The sequence below is a fragment of the Cervus canadensis genome, chromosome 28 (genome assembly GCF_019320065.1).
Source record: "Cervus canadensis isolate Bull #8, Minnesota chromosome 28, ASM1932006v1, whole genome shotgun sequence".
In the NCBI taxonomy this organism is placed as follows: Eukaryota; Metazoa; Chordata; class Mammalia; order Artiodactyla; family Cervidae; genus Cervus; species Cervus canadensis.
This window is the reverse complement of record NC_057413.1, coordinates 20,224,980-20,246,435: the sequence shown is the minus strand read 5'-3', so window position 1 is coordinate 20,246,435 and position 21,456 is coordinate 20,224,980. Positions and strand designations below refer to the sequence as shown.

Below are 21,456 nucleotides of genomic sequence, written 5' to 3'. Positions count from 1 at the left end.
TGGGTCCGCGGGGAGTGGCCGCCGCCCAGCGGTCACCAGAGGGCGCGGCCGATGCCCAGACTCCAGTGTAACTCGCCTGTCTTTCCCAGAGCCAACCCTGCAGCTTTGAGAGACACTGACAGACTGCATTCTACACGTAGAAAAACCAGACTGAATTTTATTTTCCTGTAGCGCGAGTTCCTTGGGAGAGCAGGGAGCCCGTAGTCACCTTAGCTAAGAGTGGGAGGATCCCCTCAACTTTTTCAGGAGGATGGAGCCCAGGGGCGGGGGCCTAGGGAGCTGGAAAGGCCAGACAGTGGGCCTTGGTCCAGCTCCTGGGAGGGAGCTAGACTTGGAGAAAAGGATCCCTGAGGCGCAGAGGGTAGTAACAGGGCCAAGGGAGTGGTCAAGCCAGACCCTTCTCTTGGTGAGGAGATTGTTAATGGAGGGTCATGCCCTGAACTGAGAAGACAGACAAGTTCCCCGCCACTCCTTCTTGGCTGGTGAGAAGTGGCCCTTGAAATCCAATGGCTGAAATTCAGTATGGAGCTGGAACCAAGGAGTGGAGGCTCAAGCAAGCGGCCTCTTTCAGTCCATGGATTTGGGCCTCTGGTCTGAAGCAGCCAAGGCCTGGATGTTAAGGGAATTTGGGATAGGAGGGGGAGAGGAAGTACAGGGCTTGCAACCAGGGTTAACCCCTCACTCGGCCTCCCCATCCTGGGGCCGGGAAAGCAGGTGGAGTTTTCTTTGTAGCTGGGCCCGGAGGTAGCGGAGATCTTGCTGGTCCAGTCCGTGAGCCAGGCCCAGGTAGAGGGTAAGGAGGAGAGCAAGGAGCAGGCGGTCAGTGCCCAGGGTGGGTACCACCCATAGCACTGTCAGCAGCTCCACGCACACTGGGTGGCGCAGGTGGGAGAAGAGTCTCAGGGCCCGGGGCGACTTCAGGGCCAGAGGCTCACCCAGCCCCAGCACATGGTAGTACACCTAGCAGAGGGAGAATGGCTTAGAAATGTAGACAAGCCCTTTTTGCAACTTAGCTGCCTCTTTCCTCCCCTTCTGGGCACCCTCCGTCTATAACAGGCTCAGGAACCACCCTTCTGAGACTGGGGGTCCCTGACCCTCCTCTCTGGCCCATGAACTTTCCCAGACCCAAGAAGCCCATGATTCTTAGCCTTTGAGGGAGGGCTGGGGGGAGAGTATCTTATAAAAAAAGGAGGTGAGGGGCTCAAAAACAAGAGGCAGGTGGAAGACAATGGAAGGCAGAGGGACATCCTTGAAGGGGAAAGAGGTATTCTAGAAAGGATCAGATGTCTTGGGTAGGGATCTGAGAGCCTCACCTGTTTCAGGCCCATGAGCTCTGCGTAGTCAAAGACGAGAAGGATGCTGAAGATGAGGAGCCAGGAAATGACGTGGAGGACAAAGCAGAGGAGGGGCACCCAAGTGGCCCATGGCTCAGCCCGAGCCTCCCACAACACAGGACCCCTTGGCACGGGCTCCCAGTACCGCATCACCAGCTGAGGAAGGATAAGGGACTGGGTTTCCCTGCAGCCCACTCTTGACAGACCTAGACCCAGGGGCTGCCCCCACCCCAGGCTGGCCGGCTGTTCTCCCCACCTTTATCATGAGCATGTTCACCATGTGGAGGGTGCTGGGTGGGGTCCTAAGGATGTAAGAATGACTTGTCTCCACTCTGAGGACTTAGAGAATGGATGAGAGTGACCAGATAGGCACACAAAATAGCCTATGCCAAGCACCCACTGAGAAGACAGGTGAGTACTAACTGGGACGCTTTCTCTTGAGATCTGCCGCTGCTAAGTCACTTCAATCGTGTCCGACTCTGTGCGACCCCATAGATGGCAGCCCACCAGGCTCCCCTGTCCCTGGGATTCTCCAGGCAAGAACACTGGAGTGGGTTGACATTTCCTTCTCCAGTGCATGAAAGTGAAAAGTGAAAGTGAAGTCGCTCAGTTGTGTCCGACTCTTAGTGACCCCATGGACCGCAGCCTACCAGGCTCCTCCGTCCATGGGACTTTCCAGGCAAGAGTACTGGAGTGGGGTGCCATTGCCTTCTCCGTCTCTTGAGATCTAGGGAAGTGCTTTTGAAGAAAGGGTAAGACTGAAGAGGTGTTAACAAGGCACTCTCAAGTGGGACACCATGAACAAATCTGCAAATGTGAGAATGCACACATCATGCTCAGGGGATGACAAGCAGTACATACTTGATAAAAAGGAGAATGTGTGCTGTGGAGGAACGGGAGCTGAGATTATTAGTCCTGAACACCCTCAGTTCTCCTGAACCCACACTTTATCCGAAGCCCAAGACCTTTTCCCTTGAGGACTCAGCTGCCAGGGCTTCATACCTGTAAGGCCAGGGCAGTGCATGCCACGTACAGTGACCTCTGAAGGACCCCGAAGTACCGGGACATCCATGCCTTCACAGTCTCAGTTGCCATGAGGCTGTGCTGCCCCACAAACAGTAGCAGGAGCCCCAGATCCCAAACCAGCGGGACAAGGATGCTTTGGTCCTGCAGGGCAGCCAGCCATCCCTGGCGGGCATCTAGTGGGAGTTGGAAAAAGGTACAAAAGATCAAGAAGACTGGGAAACACTCTCTACCTTCATCTCCTTTTGGGGACCCCAGGCCATGTCCCTTAATGCTTTCAAGAGCCTTATTGCTGCCTCTCTAGGCTTTGCCCACCTCACTTTACTATTCCCTGTTTCTCCCCTTTTCCCCATGCTTCTTTCAGAGCTGGGGAAGAACATTCCTGTTGGGCAGTCACGAAAGGCATGGCTGGAGTGCCCTTCTTGTATCGGTTCTCCAAATGCTCCCTCTTTGTAACACCCTCCATAGTCCTCTCTACGAAGCACTTTCCTGAGAATACTCTGTTCATTGCCCTTTCCCTCCCCTCAGTCCTCACTCTCCCGCCTCTCCAAACCGCTAATCCCAGAGCTCCTAATTTAGCCCTCCGGTCTCCTCGGCCGGCCGCGTCTCGGCGGCTTTCAAGGCTCTAGTTCCCTCTCCAGGACTTCCCCTGTCATTTGTCTCCAAGCCCCGCCCCACGCTCCCTCTGCTCCGGCTCCACCTCCCTACCCTAGAGCTCATCCTCCGTCCCTCCCGCTCACCCGGACCGCCAGACTCCGAGATTCTTCCAAGAAGTGGCCGAAGGGAGGTAAAGCGTACGAACTCCACTCCAGTGCCAAAGGCCAGGATGAAAGAGGCGAGGGCAGCAGTGACCAGGAGCAGTGCAGGGGCCATGGCGAGAAGTGGAGGGGTGGGGAAAGGGGCGGGTTTGGGATTCCCGCGGCCGCAGGCTCCGCCCCGGCCCCGCCTCCCGCCTGGGACCCTGCCCAGGGCGGGCTGGGCTCCCGCGCGCCTGCGCCGGTTTCCGGCCGATGCGCGGGGCTTGCTCACACCCAGCAGCCGAGCAGGTCCCCTGGGTTCCTTTCCCCAGCGCGCGATCTCCACGTCACAGAAGGGAATGTTAGAATCCCGAGGGATGAAAAGGGCAGAGGTTGTGCAGTCATTCACGTGGGTTGAATCGCAGCTGGGTTAGTTTTCGCATCTAAAATGAAGACTACTTCTCTCTTGCAGGGTTCTTGCAGAAACAGCATTATGAACAAACCCCCTTTCCTTTAACAGCTTTGACTTGAACACAGCCAGAGTCAGAGGTTACAAAGCCTCAGTTAACACGTTAGTAATGAGCGGTGAGAGAACGGAAGACTGTTGACCTAGGCTGAGAACCCAAAGCTCTGAATCACCCATTGCAGCTTGTTAGGTGAAAAAAGAGTGACTATTTTACCACAAATTAATGCTTATTCTGTAATGTATTATAAAGTTGCCTTTCTACTTGCCAAGGGCAGAGAACTTGTCTGTAACACTGAAAGACAGGTTCTAATAATGCCAAAGGTGACTGTTTTGTAACCATGAGCGTAACAATGTTAAAATATTTGTGATAGAAAACTTTGTTATAGTTGTAAATTTTGTAGCGTTTATTTTATTCAAACTTGTGATAATTAACTACCAATGACTTTAGTCTGCAACCACAGTAGTTTAACTCCACTTACTAGTCAGAAAGCACTAAGATCTTTTGTCCAAAGTGTTTTCCTACAGATCTATTTGTAATACCTACAGACGAACATTCACATCTAAAAATCAAAGTAAAAGCAAGGTTTTTCTCCACTGAATATCATGTAGCTAGGGACCTAGTCATAAGCTAGTAAAGACCTTAGCGGTAATTAAGCTAATTCTTTCAGATGATAGAGGAAACATAGGCCTAAAGAGATAAAGAAAATTTCCTAAGATAAGGAACTGCTAGTCCTGTGGGCTCAGGGATGACAAAATTGCCAAACAGCATGCCACAGGCTCTACATTCCTTCCCCCTTCCAGAGACTCAGTACTCCCATTCTCCTCTAAATCAAAGCTATTGTGAACTGTGCTACCAGACAGCAGGTTTCCCTCCTGATTCACTCTCCATCCTGCTTTCTGCCTCAGGAAGCTGTCCTGAATGTACTTCATCAAAGAACATCACAGCTTTAGAGGGAAGCCTCTCTATATAACTGTTCCGTCCTTGCAAACCTTTTGGGTTCACAAGTGGTCACCACAGAGCTGTAGGTACTGGGATGCTGCAATATTCTTTGTGATTGCTCTACACTCTGCCTCCTAAAGTTCACTTCATTAAACTCTCTCCAAATTATCCTAATTTGACTGTGCCATCGTTTTCTGTTAGGATCCTGATCGACTGACATTATACGATGTACTATGTATGAGCTGTAGGATCCACTGGCAGTGTAAGAAACGATCTCTTCTCTAGAAATTTGAATTGGGGCACTTAAATGTTACCAGTCATAAGCAGATATGCACATGAGTGGTAAGTGGGGCTATAGTGGCAGCAGATGCTGTAAGAAATCCAGAACCTCAAGGACTCAAACAGTGTCAGACAGTAGAAGCCTTTGGGTAGGGCAAGGGGACTAATATTTATCTACCCCCTACTGTGGGCCACAGCCACAATGGCTGTGCTTAATATATATTGTGAGGTTGCATATGTTTATTTAATTTTTTAAATTTAGTTTTTATTTGGCCAGCAGCATGTGGGATCTTAGTTCCCTGACCAGGGATCGAACCCATGCCCCCTGCATTGAGAACACAGGGTCTTAACCACTGGACCACCAGGGAAGTTGCAAGATTGAGTATGTTTAAAAGCTAGCACAGTGTTTGGCAAAGCTAGTGCTGTTTGTACTACACCAAAGTTTTCCAAACGTAAGTATAACTCAACCTGCGGAAAAGTGCACAAAACCAATCAGTATTTTTTTTAATTGAAGTAAAATTCACATAACATAAAATTTAACCATCTTAAAGAGAACAGTCCAGTGGCATTTAGTACATTCATAATCTATGCAACCACCACCTCTATCTAGTTCCAAAGCATTTTCTCTTCACCCCAAAATAAAACCCTGAATCTGTTAAGCAATTACTCCCCATCTTCTCTCCCTGCCAGCCCTTGACAAGCACTGCCTATTGTCTCTATGGACTTACCTATTCTGCATATTTCCAACAGGTGGAATCATACAATGTGACTTTTTGTGTCTGACTTCTTTCACTTAGCATAATGCTTTTGAGGTTCATCCTCAAAATACTGTAGCACAATTAGTACCTCATCCCCTTTTATGACTGAATATAATACTCCATTGTATGGATATGCCACAATTTGTTTATCCATTCATCTGCTGATGAACATTTTTGCTTTCATCTTTCGGCTCTTGCTAAAGTGTTGATATGAACATTTGTGCAGAAGTATTTGAACATCTGTTTTAATTCTTTTAGCTGTATATCTATGAGGAGAATTGCTGGATCATATGATAATTCTATATTTAACTTTTGAGAAACTGTCAAACTGCTTACCACAGTGAATCAATCATTTTACATTCCCATGAGCAATGTATATGGGTTCTAATTTCCCCAAATCCTTATAAACCAACTTTTAAGATTTACAAAATAAAATTGCACTACACCATAAGGCACAGAGTGAATATTTATTTATCACAGACATTAAGCCTAGGCTCTAAATTTATAAATACTAGAAAAGCAAGCCAAAAAAAAAAAAAAATTGCAGAGATTAGCTCAACGTCAAAGCTAAAGGATGCTTCTAACAAAATGGGGTAAGGAGAAAGGAAAATATTTTTATGGAGGAGCGTTGGATAACTCCACCCTCAAACTTACTCACTCCAAGCATCTTTTCAAGTTCCTGATGCTAAAATTGTTTTCACTATCTTGTGAAGGATAAGTAAGAATCCCAGAAAGAAAAGACGAGGAGAAATAAATGGCTTCCAAACAGGAGGCAGGACACTGTGTGTGCCACAAAGCAACAGGTATATCAGTCCAGCTAAATATGAGCAGCAACTTAAGATATCTGAGCCTGGGATTGGCCAACTTTAAATGGCCATTTAAGAAAATCCATGGCTCCCAATCTCCCTATCTTTGTTTACCAAAAGGCCTGTTTTGGCCCCACCCATGTTCCAAGACAAATCAGATCAGACACCCCAATCTTTTCTAAAGCCCTAAGTTCTTTCTTCTGAATATTTCTAACATTTTCTGTATTGGTCTGGGAGGGAAAAGGGTACCAGGGTGGAGTTTTCAGGTGGATGACATTTCCACAGTGGAGAAGGCAAAGGCCTCTGGCTTGACTTCCTGCTTGAGTACTCCCGTCAGCAGGAACTCGGGTGAGAGGATGGGCAGCCCAACCCGATATGGAATGGCACATCGAGGGAAGTCCTGGGAACATGTGATCACGACCCTCTGAGGCTGGAGAAAGACAAAGAGCGAAAAGAGAAAGTCGGGGGTGAAAAAGAATCCAAGAAATAGGTTCAGGACTCATTGATCGCTCTGAGCATCACTAAAACAGTATCTCCTGACAGGAAGTCACATGGCACACACTGTCTATGCAGAACTCTTGCCAGAAAGTTGAACCTGAATTTGTTCAGCTTTTAAAATGAACCATGATTTACAGGAAATACAGAAGATAGAAAAACAAGGTAAATGATATAACAAGAGAGCAAACAGGAAAATCCAGACCGTGGGACATTCTGAAGGAAAACTGACCTAGTTTCTGCCAGAAGTCGGTGGCAGAAAAAAGGCTGGGTGGGTTGGGGTGGATGCTCTAGACTAAAAGTGAATTAAGAGATACAGCAATTGTGGCAATACATGGACTTTGCTTGAATCCTTATTTGAACTGCAAAAAGACACTTTCAGATGATGGAGAAATCTGATTAATGGACCATGACAAAGGGACAGGAAACAATTGTCGATCTTGTTATTGACCAATAGTGACATGTGATTATACCAGAAATGTGCATATTTCTTACAAATGTGTATTTTAAGTATGTAGGAAAAAATAATAATGATGTTTACAGATTTCCTTAACAACCTCAGTGAACAAAATGAAAGAAAAAGAAAAAAGGGAGTGACAGAGCAAATGCAGCAACATCTAAATGTTGAATCTGAGTGATTGGTATACAGAGGTTTGCTGCATTGTTCCCTTTGTGTACATTTGAAAAGACTGAATATAAAAAAAAAATAAGTCCATTTGGTATCAGCAGACCTCTTCCCTCTTCTCCACCCGTTTCTGTACCACAGGACTTCCCCCAGCCTCTCACTGCTCCGTGCTGCCAGCTGTACCTCCATCTCCTCTCACCTGAACCCATCCCAGCCACTTCTCCAGACCCTCAGCACACCACCCCTACCTTGTAGGACCGGGGCATGCTGGCTAGGATGGTGCCTCCACAGCAGGTGATGATTTCTCCCATCTGAGGTGGCGGTGGCTGGACTCCGGGGGTCACGTGAATCTCATAGCCCTAGGAGGGAGGAAACAGTGGAGACAGTAGATGCACTGAAAGGCTGTGGACGGCTGGGAAATGGCTGAACCTTGGGTCAGAAGACAGCCTCACCTCCAGGAGCCTTCGCTCCCGAGCTCGGCTCAGGGCCTCCCGAAGGCTGAAGCCGAAGTTCTTCTCCTGCTCAGGATCAGTCACCAAATATTCGTCCGGGGGCAAGAAGCAGCCTGCCTTGCGGGACTAAGGACGGTAACAGTCAGCACCACACTCAGCCCAGTCCTTCACCCAGCTCTTCGGTCTAGTTTACAGTAGGGAGCTCGCGGAATGAAGCCTTCTGCTTCACTAACCTCATCTTCCTGTATCCCGCTCCTCCTACCACTTCTTAAGAGCCCCACCTGAGCAGCCTTCTCCTGTCACTGTCTGTGGGTCTCTCACCATCTCCTGGCTTCTCACCTCATGCAGCCAGGCCAGGGAGAGGATGGGGATGCCCCGGCCCAGGGCACACAGGAACTTGACCGTCCGGCGGATCCGATCAGTCACCAGGTGAGAAGCCTCAGCCACTGAGCTAGCCAGACTGCCCCCCAGGGCCAGCACCGTCCTCTCTCCGCGAGCATCCACCACGCCCGTGAAGAGCACCTGTGAAGGGGCTTAGCCTGAGCTGGGCACAGCAACCACCCCTGCCCCAAATCCCCTGGGTCTCCGTCCGTCCTCCCACATCTCCATCTCCCATGAGGCCCCATGGCCCTTCTCTCCTACTTTGGGGGCCGTGGACTCCTGGATAGGTTTGGTCCGTCGCAGGCTGCGGCTCAGTCTTCCCTGGGACTCCTCCTCTGTCTGCTCTCTCTTTCTCTTGCCTGGACCTGGAATCACTACACCCTGGGGGATTGAGAGAGAACTTGGTGGAAGTTTCCAAGCCCCCAGGCCCCTTCCTAACTTCGTGGCCCCAAGCCCTCTCCTCACCTCTTCCTTCCTCGGCCTCGCTGCTGGATTTTCTTCTTCTTCCTTAAGGGATGCTGCCTTCTGAGGGACTTTCCCTCTCTGGAGCCGTTTTTGAAGTGGAGGTGAATGTGCAGTAGCTGAAGGCCTCTTGCGGTTTTGAGAGGCCTTAGGCTGGGACTCTGGGGTGAAGCCTGAGCCATCTGCTGCCTCCTCCTCTGGCATCTGGGGAGTGTGAGGCGGTGCCTCGGGAAGCTGGGCAAAGGCAGGCTCAGGAATGGTGCTAAGGGGCTTGGCTGCTTTAACTGCCCCTCGTCTTTGGTTCCTTGAGGAGCGGGAGCTAGGTTCAGGGGGTGTGGTGCAGGGCTCATGAACATGAGCTGTGGGAGACCCTTGTTTCCTAGTGGCCCTCGGCCTCCTGCTGCAGTTGACTTCAGGGATGGGGTCAGGGGGAAGAGGCTGTTCTGAGGGGACTGGAGACTGGAATTCAGGGGTAGTAGGAACCAGCACAGCACTTGCTGTAGAAGACCTTCGTGTCCTGCTTGGACCACCCTGAGCTATGACCTTGGGAGTGACAGGCTCGTCTGTGGGGGAGGAAGGTTTGAGGTCAGGGGCTGTGGGTTCAGTTGGCTGGGATGTCTTGACAGAGGACCTATGTGTTTGGCTCTGAGTGGCCTGAGATGTGGGTTCAAGAGCGACAGACTGGTCTTTAGAAGTGGAAGAATGAGGCTCAGGGACTGTGGGGACAACTGGTTCCGGGGTCTTGACAGAAGACCTATGTCTTCTACACTGAGTGGTCCAAGGACCAACAGGCTGGTCTGCAGGGGCAGAAGGCTGGAGCTCAGAAGCTGTGGGAACAACTGGTTCGGGAGTCTTGGCAGACGACTTACGTGTCCTGCCTCGAGGGGCCCGAGATGTGGGTTTGGGAGTAACAAGCTGGTCTGTGGAGGTGGAAGGCTGGAGCTCAGGTGTGGTGGTGGTAACTGGATCAGGGGTTTTGACAGAGGACCTCTGTGTCCTGCCCCGAGTAGCCCTAGATGTGAGCTCAGGAGTGACAGGCTGGTCTGTGAGGGCAGCAGGCTGGAGCTCAGAGGCTGTGGAAACAACTGGTTCAGGAGTCTTGGCAGAAGACTTAGGTGTCCTGCCCCGAGGGGCCCGAGATGTGGGTTTGGGGGTGACAGGCTGGTCTGTGGAAGTGGAAGGCTGGGGCTCAGGGGTTGTGGATGTATCTGGTTTGGAAGTCTTAATAGAAGACCTCTGTGTCCTGCCCCGAGTGGCTCTAGATGTGAGCTCAGGAGCAACAGGTTGGTCTTTAGGGGCAGCAGGCTGGAGTTCAGAGGCTGTGGGGACAACTGGTTCAGGAGTCTTGGCAGAAGACCTAGGTGTCCTGCCCCGAGATGTGGGTTTGGGGGTGACAGGCCGGTCTGTGGAAGTAGAAGGCTGGGGCTGGGGTGTTGTGGGGTTATCTGGTTTGGGAGTCTTGACAGAAGACCTCTGTGCCCTGCCCCGAGTGGCCTTAGCTGTGAGCTCAGGGGCAACAGGCTGGTCTGTGGGGACATTGGGTTCAGGGGTTTTGACAGAAGACCTATGTGCCCTGCCCCGAGGCGCCCGAAGTGTGGGCTTAGGGGTGACAGGCTGGTCTGTGGAGGTGGATGGCTGCAGTGCAAGGGCTGTGGGGACAACTGATGAGGCAGTTACATCAAAGGAACTATGTGTCCTGCTCTGAGAGACCCCAGAGGTGGGTTCAAGGGCAATAGGCTGGCCTGTGGGGGTGGTAGGGTGAGGCTCAAGAGGTAGAGAAGAAACTGGAGAGGACCCCTGGGGCCTGACTTTGGGTTCTGGGTGGACAGAGTTCAGCTCTGAGGAGAAGGGAGTCTCTGGAGCTTCCTGACTCTCATTTTGTCTGGTCCTGGGAATGGGCAGTTCTAAAGGAGCTGGAGAGGGAAAAAGGAGGGACTGAGGTGCGGGATGTTTTTGGATCTGAGAGATGAGGGAGTTTGGGAGTGGGGCTGAGGCTTCAGGCGCTGCAGGAGGCAGACAAGCTTTTGGGGATTCCTGATCACCCTGGGGAGAAAGAAGCCAGTGAGGAAGAGGCAGAGAGAAGGGAGAGAGGACTTGGATATTGTTCTCAATACTTATTTAGACAGTGTGCTCATGGCACTTCTCTTTCTGTCTGTTCCATTAGACTGGAATTAGAACTAGAATTTTATTAGTTCCATTAGAACTGGAATTTCCTCTTTCCCAAAGACCTCGCCCCAAAAGGCCATATATAGACAATAGTAATAAAGAGGATGGTTGGGAGAAAGCAGGGAGGGAAGGGACATGAAAAAAGGAACGTTCTGAGACGGGTAGAGGAAGACAGAACTTGGGAAATAGATATGGAAAACAACAGGTGTCAAGGTAAACAGACAAAAGCTAACTAAGGAGCAGTGAAAATGGAAGAAAAGAAAGAAGAAAAGGAAAGGAAAGGAGTAGATGAAACCAAGGTCAGGGGAAGGGGCTGTGCAGAAGAGGTAGAGATGACCTGTGGAGTGGGGTGGGGGTAGAGACAGTTCTCACCCTGGAAGCCTTCTCAGCAGGTGGCATCTCACAATTCAAGTCACCTGGACAGAGGGAAAGACAAGCAGCTGAGGTCTAAGCAGTCAGTCACCTAGCAATCAATTATCATGGAGATGTGGACCACTTTGGGCTCCCTTCTACCTTCACTTACCTCTCTGCTGCCTCCTGGGGCTCCCTGGGGCTCCCCTTCCTCCACCTGCCTGGCTCCCAGAAGCTACTAGGTCTGAGGCAAGTCCCTGAAGGTCTCCTGCCCCTGCTCCAGGCTCTGGTGGCGGACCAGAGGCTTGGCCTTTCTGGTCCTGGCCCCCCGCCTCTGTCTCCCCCCTCTGTGGGCCTCTGTCCAGTAGCTCTTGGGGTCCCTTGACTTCTAACCCACCTGCCTCACTCTCTCTCTCTGCTACCAGTTTCCCTGCTTCACTCTCAAATATTTCCCCTGCAAGGGTCTGCTTTTCTCTCTCTCTCCCCTGTGTTTCCTTGGGTGTCTCGATCTCTACCTTCACAGTCTCCATTCCCCTTCCAGTACTTGCGCTTTCCACTTTTTTGTCAGATTCTTGGCTCTGAGTATCTCTAGCTAACACCTGATTTTGTTCTCTGTCCTGTATTGCCCCGATTAATTCTTCCTCTCCCGTTGCATCTTCCCTCTCTCCTTCCGAGGGCAGTTTCTTGGTTTCCTTCTGCAGTGGCCCTCCCTCAGGGATCACCCTCTCTGCTGTTTCTCTTGGGGTACCCATGTCTTTCTCCAGAGTCTGCATCCCTCTGCCTTCCATCCCCAGTGGCTCTGTGTGGACTGGGCTCTCTGGATGTTGCTCTTGCTGTGCTGTCCTAGATGGATGGGGGCAAGATGCAGGGGTGTCAAGGAGGGTGACAGCGGTTTGGGTCTCAGAGGCCTCAGACTCTCTCGGACAGAATGGCTGTGTCGCCAAGACCTCCCATGCCTCATCCAGGGAACCTGGAAGCAGAGTCAGAGAGAGAGGGATGTAGGTTGAAGAGGTAACAGCTTGAGAAAAGATTAAGACAAATTCATGCATAAGAAATTTAAGTGAGTTATTAAAGGGAAGCTGGGAATAAGGAAGAGAGTCATAACATTTCACTGGTGGTCCAGTGGCTAAGACTCTGAGCTCCCAATGTAGGGGAACCAGGTTTGATCCCTGGTCGGGGAACTAGATCCCACATGCCGCAAGTAAAGAGTTCTCGTGCTGCAACTAAAGATCCTGTATGCCGCTGCTAAGACCCCATGCAACCAAATACATAAATTAAAATAAACTACTTGCTAGAGTAGTTGCTCTCTGGGTCTGACTTAATGTGGCATTCTTTTCTGATGAGATGGAAGAACATCAGCAAAAAAATGTCAAAGACTATAAAAAACACGTGCAGAGGAGGGAAATAAGGATGCCAAGTTGGGGGCACAGAAGAGGCGAAAGTTTCTCATACCTGTGGCCTGGAAGCTGCAACAGGAAGGGCCAGGCTCTTGGGGCAGAGGAAATAGGAAGGCCTGGGTGGGCTCATCCTCCATGCTGGGGACTGCTACACAAAAAAGCATGGCCTGAGCACTGCTCCTCCACAGAACTCTGAGGGCCCCATTCCCAGTCTTCTACACTGCCCATGCCAGCCTTCACATCCTTCAAGGACCACCAGTCTAAATCTCCCAGCTCCTGGCTTGTACCAGTATCCACACAACACAGATGGCCTCACCTTCCAGGCTCTGATTCTCTTTGTCTACAAAGCACTGGGTAGCTGGTAGGTCCAGATCTTCAGAATCTGGTGGGGAAGAATGCAGGATAATTAAAAAATCAGAGCTGATCCTAACTCCCTTTCTCTACAGTTCTCTCCACAGCCCCAATCCCATGCAATAGACTGAATCTGTGTCTCCCCAAAAATTCTTATGTTGAAACCTAATTTCCAGTGTGAGGGCATTAGGAGGTGACTGGGAGGTGACTAGGTCACAAGGGCACAGCCTGCATGAATGGTATTAGTGCAGGCTCAGCTGTGGCTCAGTGGTAAACAATCTGCCTGCCAATGCAGAAGACACAGGTTCGAGCCCTGATCCAGGAAGATCCCACATGCCCTGGAGCAACTAAGCCTGTGTGCCACAACTACTGAGCCTGAGCTCTAGAGCCCGTACTCAACAAGAGAAACCACTGCAATGAGAAGTCAGTGTACACAACTAGAGAGTAGCCTCGGCTCCACATAACTAGAGAAAAGCCAGCACAGCAAGGAAGACCCAGCACAGCCAAAAATAAATAAAGTCATTTAGAAAAAATGAGAGAAAGACTTCAGAGAGCTCCCTTGGGCCCTTTTGCCATATGAAGACATAATGAGAAGACGACTATCTCTAAGAGGAAAGCAGGGCCTCAGCAGATACTGAATCTGCTGGTGTCTTGATCTTAGACTTCCCAGCCTTTAGAACTGTGAAAAATAAACTTCTGTTGTTTATAAGCTACCCAGTCTATGGTCTTTTGTTACAGCAGCTCGCATGAACTAAGATACGCTAGAAGCTAGAAGCATTCTTTATCGCAGGCTTCCAGGGAGGAAGAAAGGCCAGCACTTACCGTGGAGGTTCTCTCCAGAGTCTGTGGCCCTATTCCCATGTGCTTCTCTCTCCCTTCCTGTGGTGGGCTGGGCCCCCTCTCTCTGCGGTGGGGGCTCCCCTGGAGTGCCTGTGTCCACCACCAGATCTGCCAGGTTTTCCCTTGAGGCCGGGAGAAGGTCCTGCTCCCCTGGTGCTGTGGATGACCCACCCTGGGTCCCGGTGGCAAGTGCTCTGTCCTGTTCAGGAACGGCTGCGGCCCACGTGGTCCCAGCATCTTTTTCCACCGGAAGCTGGCTCTTTCTGACACCGGCCGCTGCTGAGGATGTGTTCTCCGCGTCTGGTTCACAGTCCCCAGCTAGAGGAGGCTGGGCTTCCTCTAGGCTTTGCAGCACAGGCAGCTGTGCCGGGCCCCCTTCTGCCTCCACATCGGTGTGATGTGTCCACACTATGCCTCGTACCTGACGCTTCTCCGGAAGTGCAACAGCTGGCCCCAGTGAGACCTCGTCCTCCACTTGTGCAGAGGCCTGGCTTCTCTCCAGGTAGACCCCCGGTGAGCTCTCATCTTCCTTCCCCTCTGTATCACTGTCCCTGGGAGGATGCTGGCTCTTTTTTGAATATTCCCTGTCCATGTGACCCTTGGGAACCATTCCCCTCCTTTCCACTGGGAGCCCCTCTTCCTCCACATCTGTGTCACTGTCTCCCCCAGCAGAGGCCTGGCTTCGTTCCAGAAGGGCCACTGGTTGAGCCCTGTCCTCTTCTGCATCTGGATCTCGGTTCCACTTACCAGCCTGGCTCTCTCTTAGACGTGCCAATGTCAGTGCTGCCGAGACTTCCTCCTCATCGTCTGTATTGCTGTCGATCACCATGGAGGCTTGGCTTCTGTCCGGGGGGGCCTCCCCCTCCTCTATATCTGTATCACCATCAGCTGGGCTCTCCTGCCGACGTGCCACACCAGGTGCCTGGGGGCTCTGTGTACCAGCTTCGTGGAAGGTCTGCCTCTCCTTCATGGGAACCACTGCTGGGGTAGCAGGGATCCCCTCATCCTCCCCATCGGTATCACTGTCTATGAAGTTACAGGCCCTTTTCGGACGGACCCCAGCAAGCCTTCTTGGAGGCCCACTCTCATCACTTAGATCTGTGTCACTGCCCTCCCCAGAAGGCTGGCTCCTCTCCAGAATCACTCCAATCGAAACAACCCCAGTCCTCACATCCCTCTTGATTTCTGTGTCCCTGTTCCTCTCCTTCACAGAACACTGATCCTTCTCAATCTGGACTTCGGCTGTGACAGGTTCAGGCTGTTCTGTCTCTGCAGTGGTACCTCTTCTGGCAGCTGAAGAGGCATCTCCTGCTCCTGATTCCTGACTTTCTTCCTCATCTGTGTCGCTGTTCAAGTTGAAGGCAGAAGGTGGCCCAGGCCCATCTGGGGCAGGGGAAGGCCCTTCTTCATCACTGTGAAGGGAAGAGAAGAGAAGAAACCTATAGAATCGATCCCCCCAGAAGGGATATTCCACCCAAGTAGGAACTCCTTGAGAGCAGACACAAGGTAGTACTTGCTGTTCTGTCTCCAGCAATCAGTTTTCTAGTTGGCACATGAGAGATGCTCAGTAAAAATTCAGTTGAGTGAAGAAGTATGTGTGGTTCCCCAGCCCAGACTTTTTTTGTTTTTTCCATTTATTTTTATTAGTTGGAGGCTAATTACTTTACACCCAGCCCAGACTTTGATGGTAATTAGCTCTCCCAGAGACGGCTCCTCTAGTCCCTGATTCCTCATCTATTTGAAGACTCAGATGCCTGGCCCTTTGACACTCACCTCTCTGGAACGACTGTTGCCAAAGAGGTCCTTGCTCTTTTCACCACACACTTGTGCAAAAGGGAATCTGTCATGAGTAGAAAGGAGTAAGTGGAAAGTTTTACACTCACCATCCCTGTCTCTTCACCCACCCTCCTGATACACAAACTTACCTGCTTCTTCCTCTGAGTCCTCAGCCAACAGAAGCCTGGGGGTTTGAGTTCCTCCCTGTATCCTGGGTGTCTCCTCTACAGTTAGAGGGCCCCGGGAGACAAAAGGCCGGGGGACATCCAAGCGATGGTACTGGCAGGGCAAGTCAGCAAAGAGAATCAACTCCCGGTCCCGCAAACGATGACTCACCCCAGGGCCCAGGACCTTAGGAGGCCGCAGGATTTGAGTGCCATTGAGGCTCCCACAATCCCGGAGAACAGGCGCCTTGTCCCAGGCAGAGATTTCAATCACTGCATGTTGTTTGGAGATGGATGAAAAGGGCAGGGCCACAGAGCAATCAGGCATTCGGCCTATCATGTTCTTCCCGAGGTAGAGTGGGAAGTCTAAGAATTAGAGAGGTAGGTGAGTTCCAAAGCCATAGTCCTAACTTGCTAATGAGAAAAACATTTCTGTTAAGTTCCCCAAGACTCACTCAAGGTACCCCCCCATGCATTAGAAAAATAAAAGGCCCTAGAATAGCTAGCTAATAAAGAATATATGCAATGCATTATTCATAGTCAACATTCCCTCTATCTACACTGGACTGTTTCTATAGCGGTAAAATATACATAAAATTTGGGCTTCCCAGGTAGCTCAACTGGTAAAGAATCTGCCTGCAATGCAAGAGATGCTGGTTTGATCCCTGGGCCAGGAAGCTCCCCTGGAGAAGGGATAGATTACCCAATCCAGTATTCTTGGGCTTGCCCGGTGGCTCAGACTAGAAAGAATCCGCCTGCAATGTGGGAGACCTGGGTTCGATTCCTGGGTTGGGACGATCCCCTGGAGGAGGGCATGGCAACCCACTCCAGTATTCTTGCCTGGAGAATTCCATGGACAAGAGTCTGGTGGGCTACAGTCTATGGGGTCAGAAAGAGTCAAACACGACTGAGCGACTAAGCACAGCACAGCATACATAAATTTACCATTCAGCCAATTTTTAAATGTATAGCACAGTGACATCAAGTACATTCACACTGTTGTGCAAAACATCACCACTTTCCATTTCCAGACCTCACTGGATTTTTATATGAATTCCTTCATCTTCTCCTACCAAAGTAAAATCACCCCCATGGAGTCCAGGTCCCTTGCCTGGAGCAATCAGATAATCACCCCCACTTTTCTATCCCCAGTAAGACATTTTTTTTAGATCTCACAGATGCATATCTAAGCTTGGAACCATCCCATTACCTCCCCACAGAAATAAGAGGCCGAAAAAAAAAATAAATAAATAAATAAATAAATAAAAGAAAAGAAATAAGAGGCCGATACCAGTACTTTAGCAAGAAATTACTCCTGACCTTTTTCCGGTCCATAGGAACTACTGAAGATATGCAGCTGCCCTAGGGGCTCCAAGCTATACCCCACGGATTCAGTGGGGCTCTCTTCAACCTGCTCCTCTTCTTCAACTTCCCAGTTTAAAACCTGGGTGTCTTCCATGATCTGGGAAAAAAAACACATTATCCCTTCCTTCAGTAGCTCACACACACAGTCTCAGGGAGGAGACTGGTAACTGCAGTCTCCTGGATAGCTATGGAGGCTGATGCTTCTCTTTCTGCCAATCATTCTGTTGTTATTCTTCTGAAGCATTTAAGAAATATCTTTGACCAGGACACAGAATAAGAAAGAAATGTTACAGAGTTCCAAGTACAGAAATATAAGGGTCTTCCCTGGTTGTCCAGTGGTTAAGACTCTGCACTTCCACTGCTGCGGGGTGCAGGTTCCATCACTAGTCAGGGAACTAAGAATCTGCATGGCCAAAAAAACAAAACAAAACAAGAACAAACAAAAACTGAGTTGTGAGACTTCTCTGGTGGTCCAGTGGCTAAGACTCTGTGCTCCCAATGCAGAGGGTCAGGGTTCAACGCCTGGTCAGAGAACTAGATCCCACATGCCCCAACTAAGGCCACACAGTATGTGGGATCTGAGTCCCACATGTGGAAGTGGAACTGCAGTGGAAGCACTGAGTCCTAACTACTGGACCACCAGAAAATTCCTTATTTTACTTTCTATTTCTGAGATAAAGAAACTGCAATAGGGATGGATTAACAGATTTGTCCAAGATCACTCAGATAATGGGTTTCCTTTGTGGCTCAGCTGGTAAAGAATCTGCCTACAATGCAGGAGACCTGGGTTCAACCCCTGGGTTGGGAAGATCCTTTGGAGAAGAGAAAGGCTACACACTCCAGTATTGTAGACTGGAGAATTCCAGAGACTGTAGTCAGACAAGACTGAGTGACTTTCACTCAGATAATGTCTCTTCCTGTTTAATATTCTTTGATGGTTTTCCACACCCATGGGATAAAATAAATCTAAACTCCTTAGCAAGACCCTCAACGATCAGAACCTCATCTCCTGAAATGTGTGTCCCACCCCCACCCCATCCAATCCTGTGGTTCTACAACATGGAACTTCTCCCTAATCTCTGAACACACTGTCCCTGTTGTCTCTCACATTTGCAGGCCTTAGCCAGCTCCTTAGGACGTTGTCCCTAGTGTTCTGATCCAACTCCTATCCATCCTTTTAGCTCAAATGTCACTTTCTCAGCAAAGCCATGCCTTTAGTCTTCTCTGTGTTCTGGTACTTTCCCCTATTCCCCATGTATCCTAAGTGTTTCACAGTGGTTGGTGGACTCATATTTTCCTAATAGGTCTCACCATAATGTAACTATTACATTCCATTTCTGCCTCACACATCCCCCTTGAGAACTGGACCAGTTAGAACTGTCTTTTCCCCAAGGGTCCATCATGTTCATTCAACAGTAGTTACTGTGTATCTGGTACCACTAGAGGTATTCCGAATACATTCATGAGCCAAACGTAAAATTAACTCTGCTCTCCTGATGAAATAATAAGATGAAAAGTCAAACTAGTATGGGTGGGAATTAAATTTTAAAGATGCTACCCTAAAGGGAAAATGTTGACAAGTAAGGAAAGTGGGACACCTCCATGGAGAAAGTGTTAACATCGTTTTCATGATGGCGAAGTCAGCTGGCGCCCATGACCTTTGGCTCCAATCCAATGGGCCTTCATCTTTGATCTCGATCCCAAGGGTTCCCTCCGAGCCCAACCTCTCCCAGTGTCTTCATACCTAAACTCAGGGAGGGCCGTCAAGTGAAGATGAGGGTTATAATCCGAAAAGCAAATTTCCAAGACTCCTCCGCCCAGTCTTACCCAAGGCACGCCCCTCCCGCCCTCCGGGAAAACCAAGATGGCATCCGGGGAGTCGTGGGCGAGGCCCCCCAGAACTCACCTACTTTGAGTCCCCGCGCGCGCCACCAGTAACGGCTGCGACAGGGGTGGTGCCAGTGCCTTAGCGGGGAGGGGGCCGATTAGCTGATTGGCTGAAGCCTTTGTCTTTCTCAGCCCTGTGGCAAACAGACGGAGCAATCCACCAACGCGGAGGCACAGCCGGAGCCCCGCCCCGCCCCCTTACGGCTCAAAGGGGCGGCTTCTCCCGGGAGACAGATCCGTTGGGCTAGGCGGTAATCGGAAGCCGCTGAAGGCGCACTGAATAGCGCACTTCGATTGGGCAGCTCCAAAGGGACAACCCACTGCGGTTTCACCACCCACTTCCCGCGTATATTTCCAAGTTGCGACCACAGAGTCTGGATGCCAGCAGCGGATAGAGGGGCTTACCACCGTCGTCGACCTAAGCATGTAGTGAGGCCAGAGCGGCTTCTCTGGTCCTCCCAGAAATGGTGTCCGCTGACTCATGAGAAATACAAGGGTTGCGGGCTGCAGTCGTGGCTGAAGACTGCAGTTTGGAGAATAGCCCGTAGGCGTGGCGCTTGAGAACTCACTACAATGGAAGTTCATTTCCTTTTGATTTAGCTCATCTAGAAGTCATGTCATTTCCTCCCTGAGAATCCTTTCCTGATGGACACTTTGAGGTCATTTTCCTGGAGTAAAGATACCTAGGCAAACGGAGAGAACTCTTTTGTTAACCATCTTAAAGGCTGACCGAGGTCTTTGAAGGGCTACAGGATGATAAATTTCATTTTGCTAAATTTCATACTAAGACAAGACAATTTCACAGGAATAATTTATGAGGACCTTTTGCATTCGTATTCTCACTTCATTCTGACCAGAAATAAGAGTTCTGCGGAAGTTAGCTTGCCTGGGCTCCTACGACTATTGTTAGAGACAAATTGAAACAATTTAATGGTAAATTCTGAACTCTCTTCACTACCACAAAATACATAACTACTTTCATTGTGATTGTGCCTTCAAACATTAACGTTTTAACTGGGTAGATGCGTCTTACAGAAATTTATGTCCTTTTATTTAGAAGATGAGAAATGTGTGTTGAATCCAGTGTGAATTAACACCTTGCTATCACCTAACCAAGTACCTCATAGGTAAACAGCCCTCTTGCCAATTCAGGAGACGCAGTAGACACGGGTTCGATCCCTGGGTCGGGAAGATTCCGTGGAGAAGGAAATGGCAACCAGCTCCAGTATTCTTGCCTGGGCAATCCCATGGACAGAGGAGCCAGGCGGGCTGCAGTCCATGGGGTCGCAGAGTCATACATGACTGAGCACACATCCAGGAAGCCTGATATGCCATGTCCTTTATCATGGTGCTTACCACACTCTAGTGTTTATACACTTCTCACCAAATTGCAAGATCCTGGAGGACAGTGAGGTAATCCTTAATCATTTTTGTATTCCTAGCTCCTGGTTTGGTGGACATTTAATCTCTCAAGTTGAATTAATCCCTGAGAAGAAGCATGCCACTCAGATTTGAGCTCATCCAATTTTTTTTCCCATCACCCCCCCTACCCCTTTTATTTTAATCCCGAGGTTCTTGAAAGGTTGCAATGGTCAACCACCTCTCAGTGAAATCAGCGAATTGAAAAAACACTGACTTCATCAAAGTGCCTATCAGGTATCTCACCCCACAGTTCGCCTCTTGACAAAACTGTGTTAAACGCTGCTCTAAGGCCCAGATTCCCCACATGGATAGAGACTTCCGGCATATCTGCTTCTCTATTCTTGAACATACCCTCCAGACAATTACTTCTCTATACTGAAAAGTCCTTGATGCAATTTTGTTTCTTTCTAAATATCATTAGAAAGCTCCCAAGGAAACAGCAGGAAGGCAATGCCTTCCTCCTTCCCGAGATATCTGGGGGAGCCGCAGCTCACTGGAGTTCATGCCTTGGGTCACCAGGGACCAGCTGTTAGATAGCAGATCAGGGTGCCGCATTTCTCCCCGTTTTCGCTGAGCTAAGCAGTCCTGTCTTCCCAAGAGCTACCGCAGCGGGGAGCTTTCAGGGCGTGCCCCCACTCCACCTTCCAGAGCCTGGCACACCAGGGTTCCCAATTTCTGTATCCCCGAAAACTACTCTCTTTTGATACCAGAAGAGTCAGGCATAGGGAAAGGAACCCTCGCGCCGGGCCGTTTTTCAGTCAAAACACCCAAACCAAAACCCCTCGACCCAGTACCCACCCATTCGTCCTTTCATTTTGCAGCGTGGACAACAATAGAGAACTACAACTCCCAGGAAGGACTGCGCTCGTCCAGCAGGGACCAATGGACGTCTGATACAGGACCGGCACGGACTAATCAGGGCCAGCCTAGAGAGGCTTTGTCTCTCCACCGCGGCGCGCGGCGAGTTCTCCCGCCTCCC

General features: G+C 50.1%; 2 protein-coding genes across 7 annotated transcripts; both read right to left on the bottom strand.

Moving 5' to 3' along the window:
* Positions 1-131: 131 nt before the first annotated feature.
* Positions 132-3,419, bottom strand: NRM (nurim). Its single transcript, XM_043449886.1, has 4 exons — positions 3,098-3,419; positions 2,337-2,533; positions 1,314-1,490; positions 132-960 (listed from the first exon to the last, which is right to left on the bottom strand). The coding sequence occupies exons 1-4, from the start codon at positions 3,228-3,230 to the stop codon at positions 679-681; spliced, it is 789 nt and encodes a 262-aa protein (XP_043305821.1). The 5' UTR covers positions 3,231-3,419; the 3' UTR covers positions 132-678.
* A 1,839-nt stretch (positions 3,420-5,258) lies between these two features.
* Positions 5,259-19,284, bottom strand: MDC1 (mediator of DNA damage checkpoint 1). Of its 6 annotated transcripts, none has more exons than XM_043449873.1 (15): positions 19,075-19,284; positions 17,124-17,265; positions 15,789-16,169; positions 15,637-15,703; positions 13,846-15,275; positions 12,989-13,054; positions 12,728-12,820; positions 11,448-12,245; positions 11,297-11,340; positions 8,762-10,801; positions 8,558-8,677; positions 8,255-8,437; positions 7,916-8,041; positions 7,712-7,822; positions 5,259-6,773 (listed from the first exon to the last, which is right to left on the bottom strand). In XM_043449873.1, exons 2-15 carry the CDS (start codon positions 17,260-17,262, stop codon positions 6,606-6,608), a joined length of 5,766 nt encoding a protein of 1,921 aa, XP_043305808.1. In that variant the 5' UTR covers positions 17,263-17,265; positions 19,075-19,284; the 3' UTR covers positions 5,259-6,605. The 6 variants fall into 6 exon arrangements, with proteins under 6 accessions (XP_043305808.1, XP_043305809.1, XP_043305807.1 ...); XM_043449874.1 differs by lacking the exon at positions 19,075-19,284 and adding an exon at positions 18,913-19,052; XM_043449872.1 differs by lacking the exon at positions 19,075-19,284 and adding an exon at positions 18,767-18,912.
* Between the last annotated feature and the right edge of the window lie 2,172 nt (positions 19,285-21,456).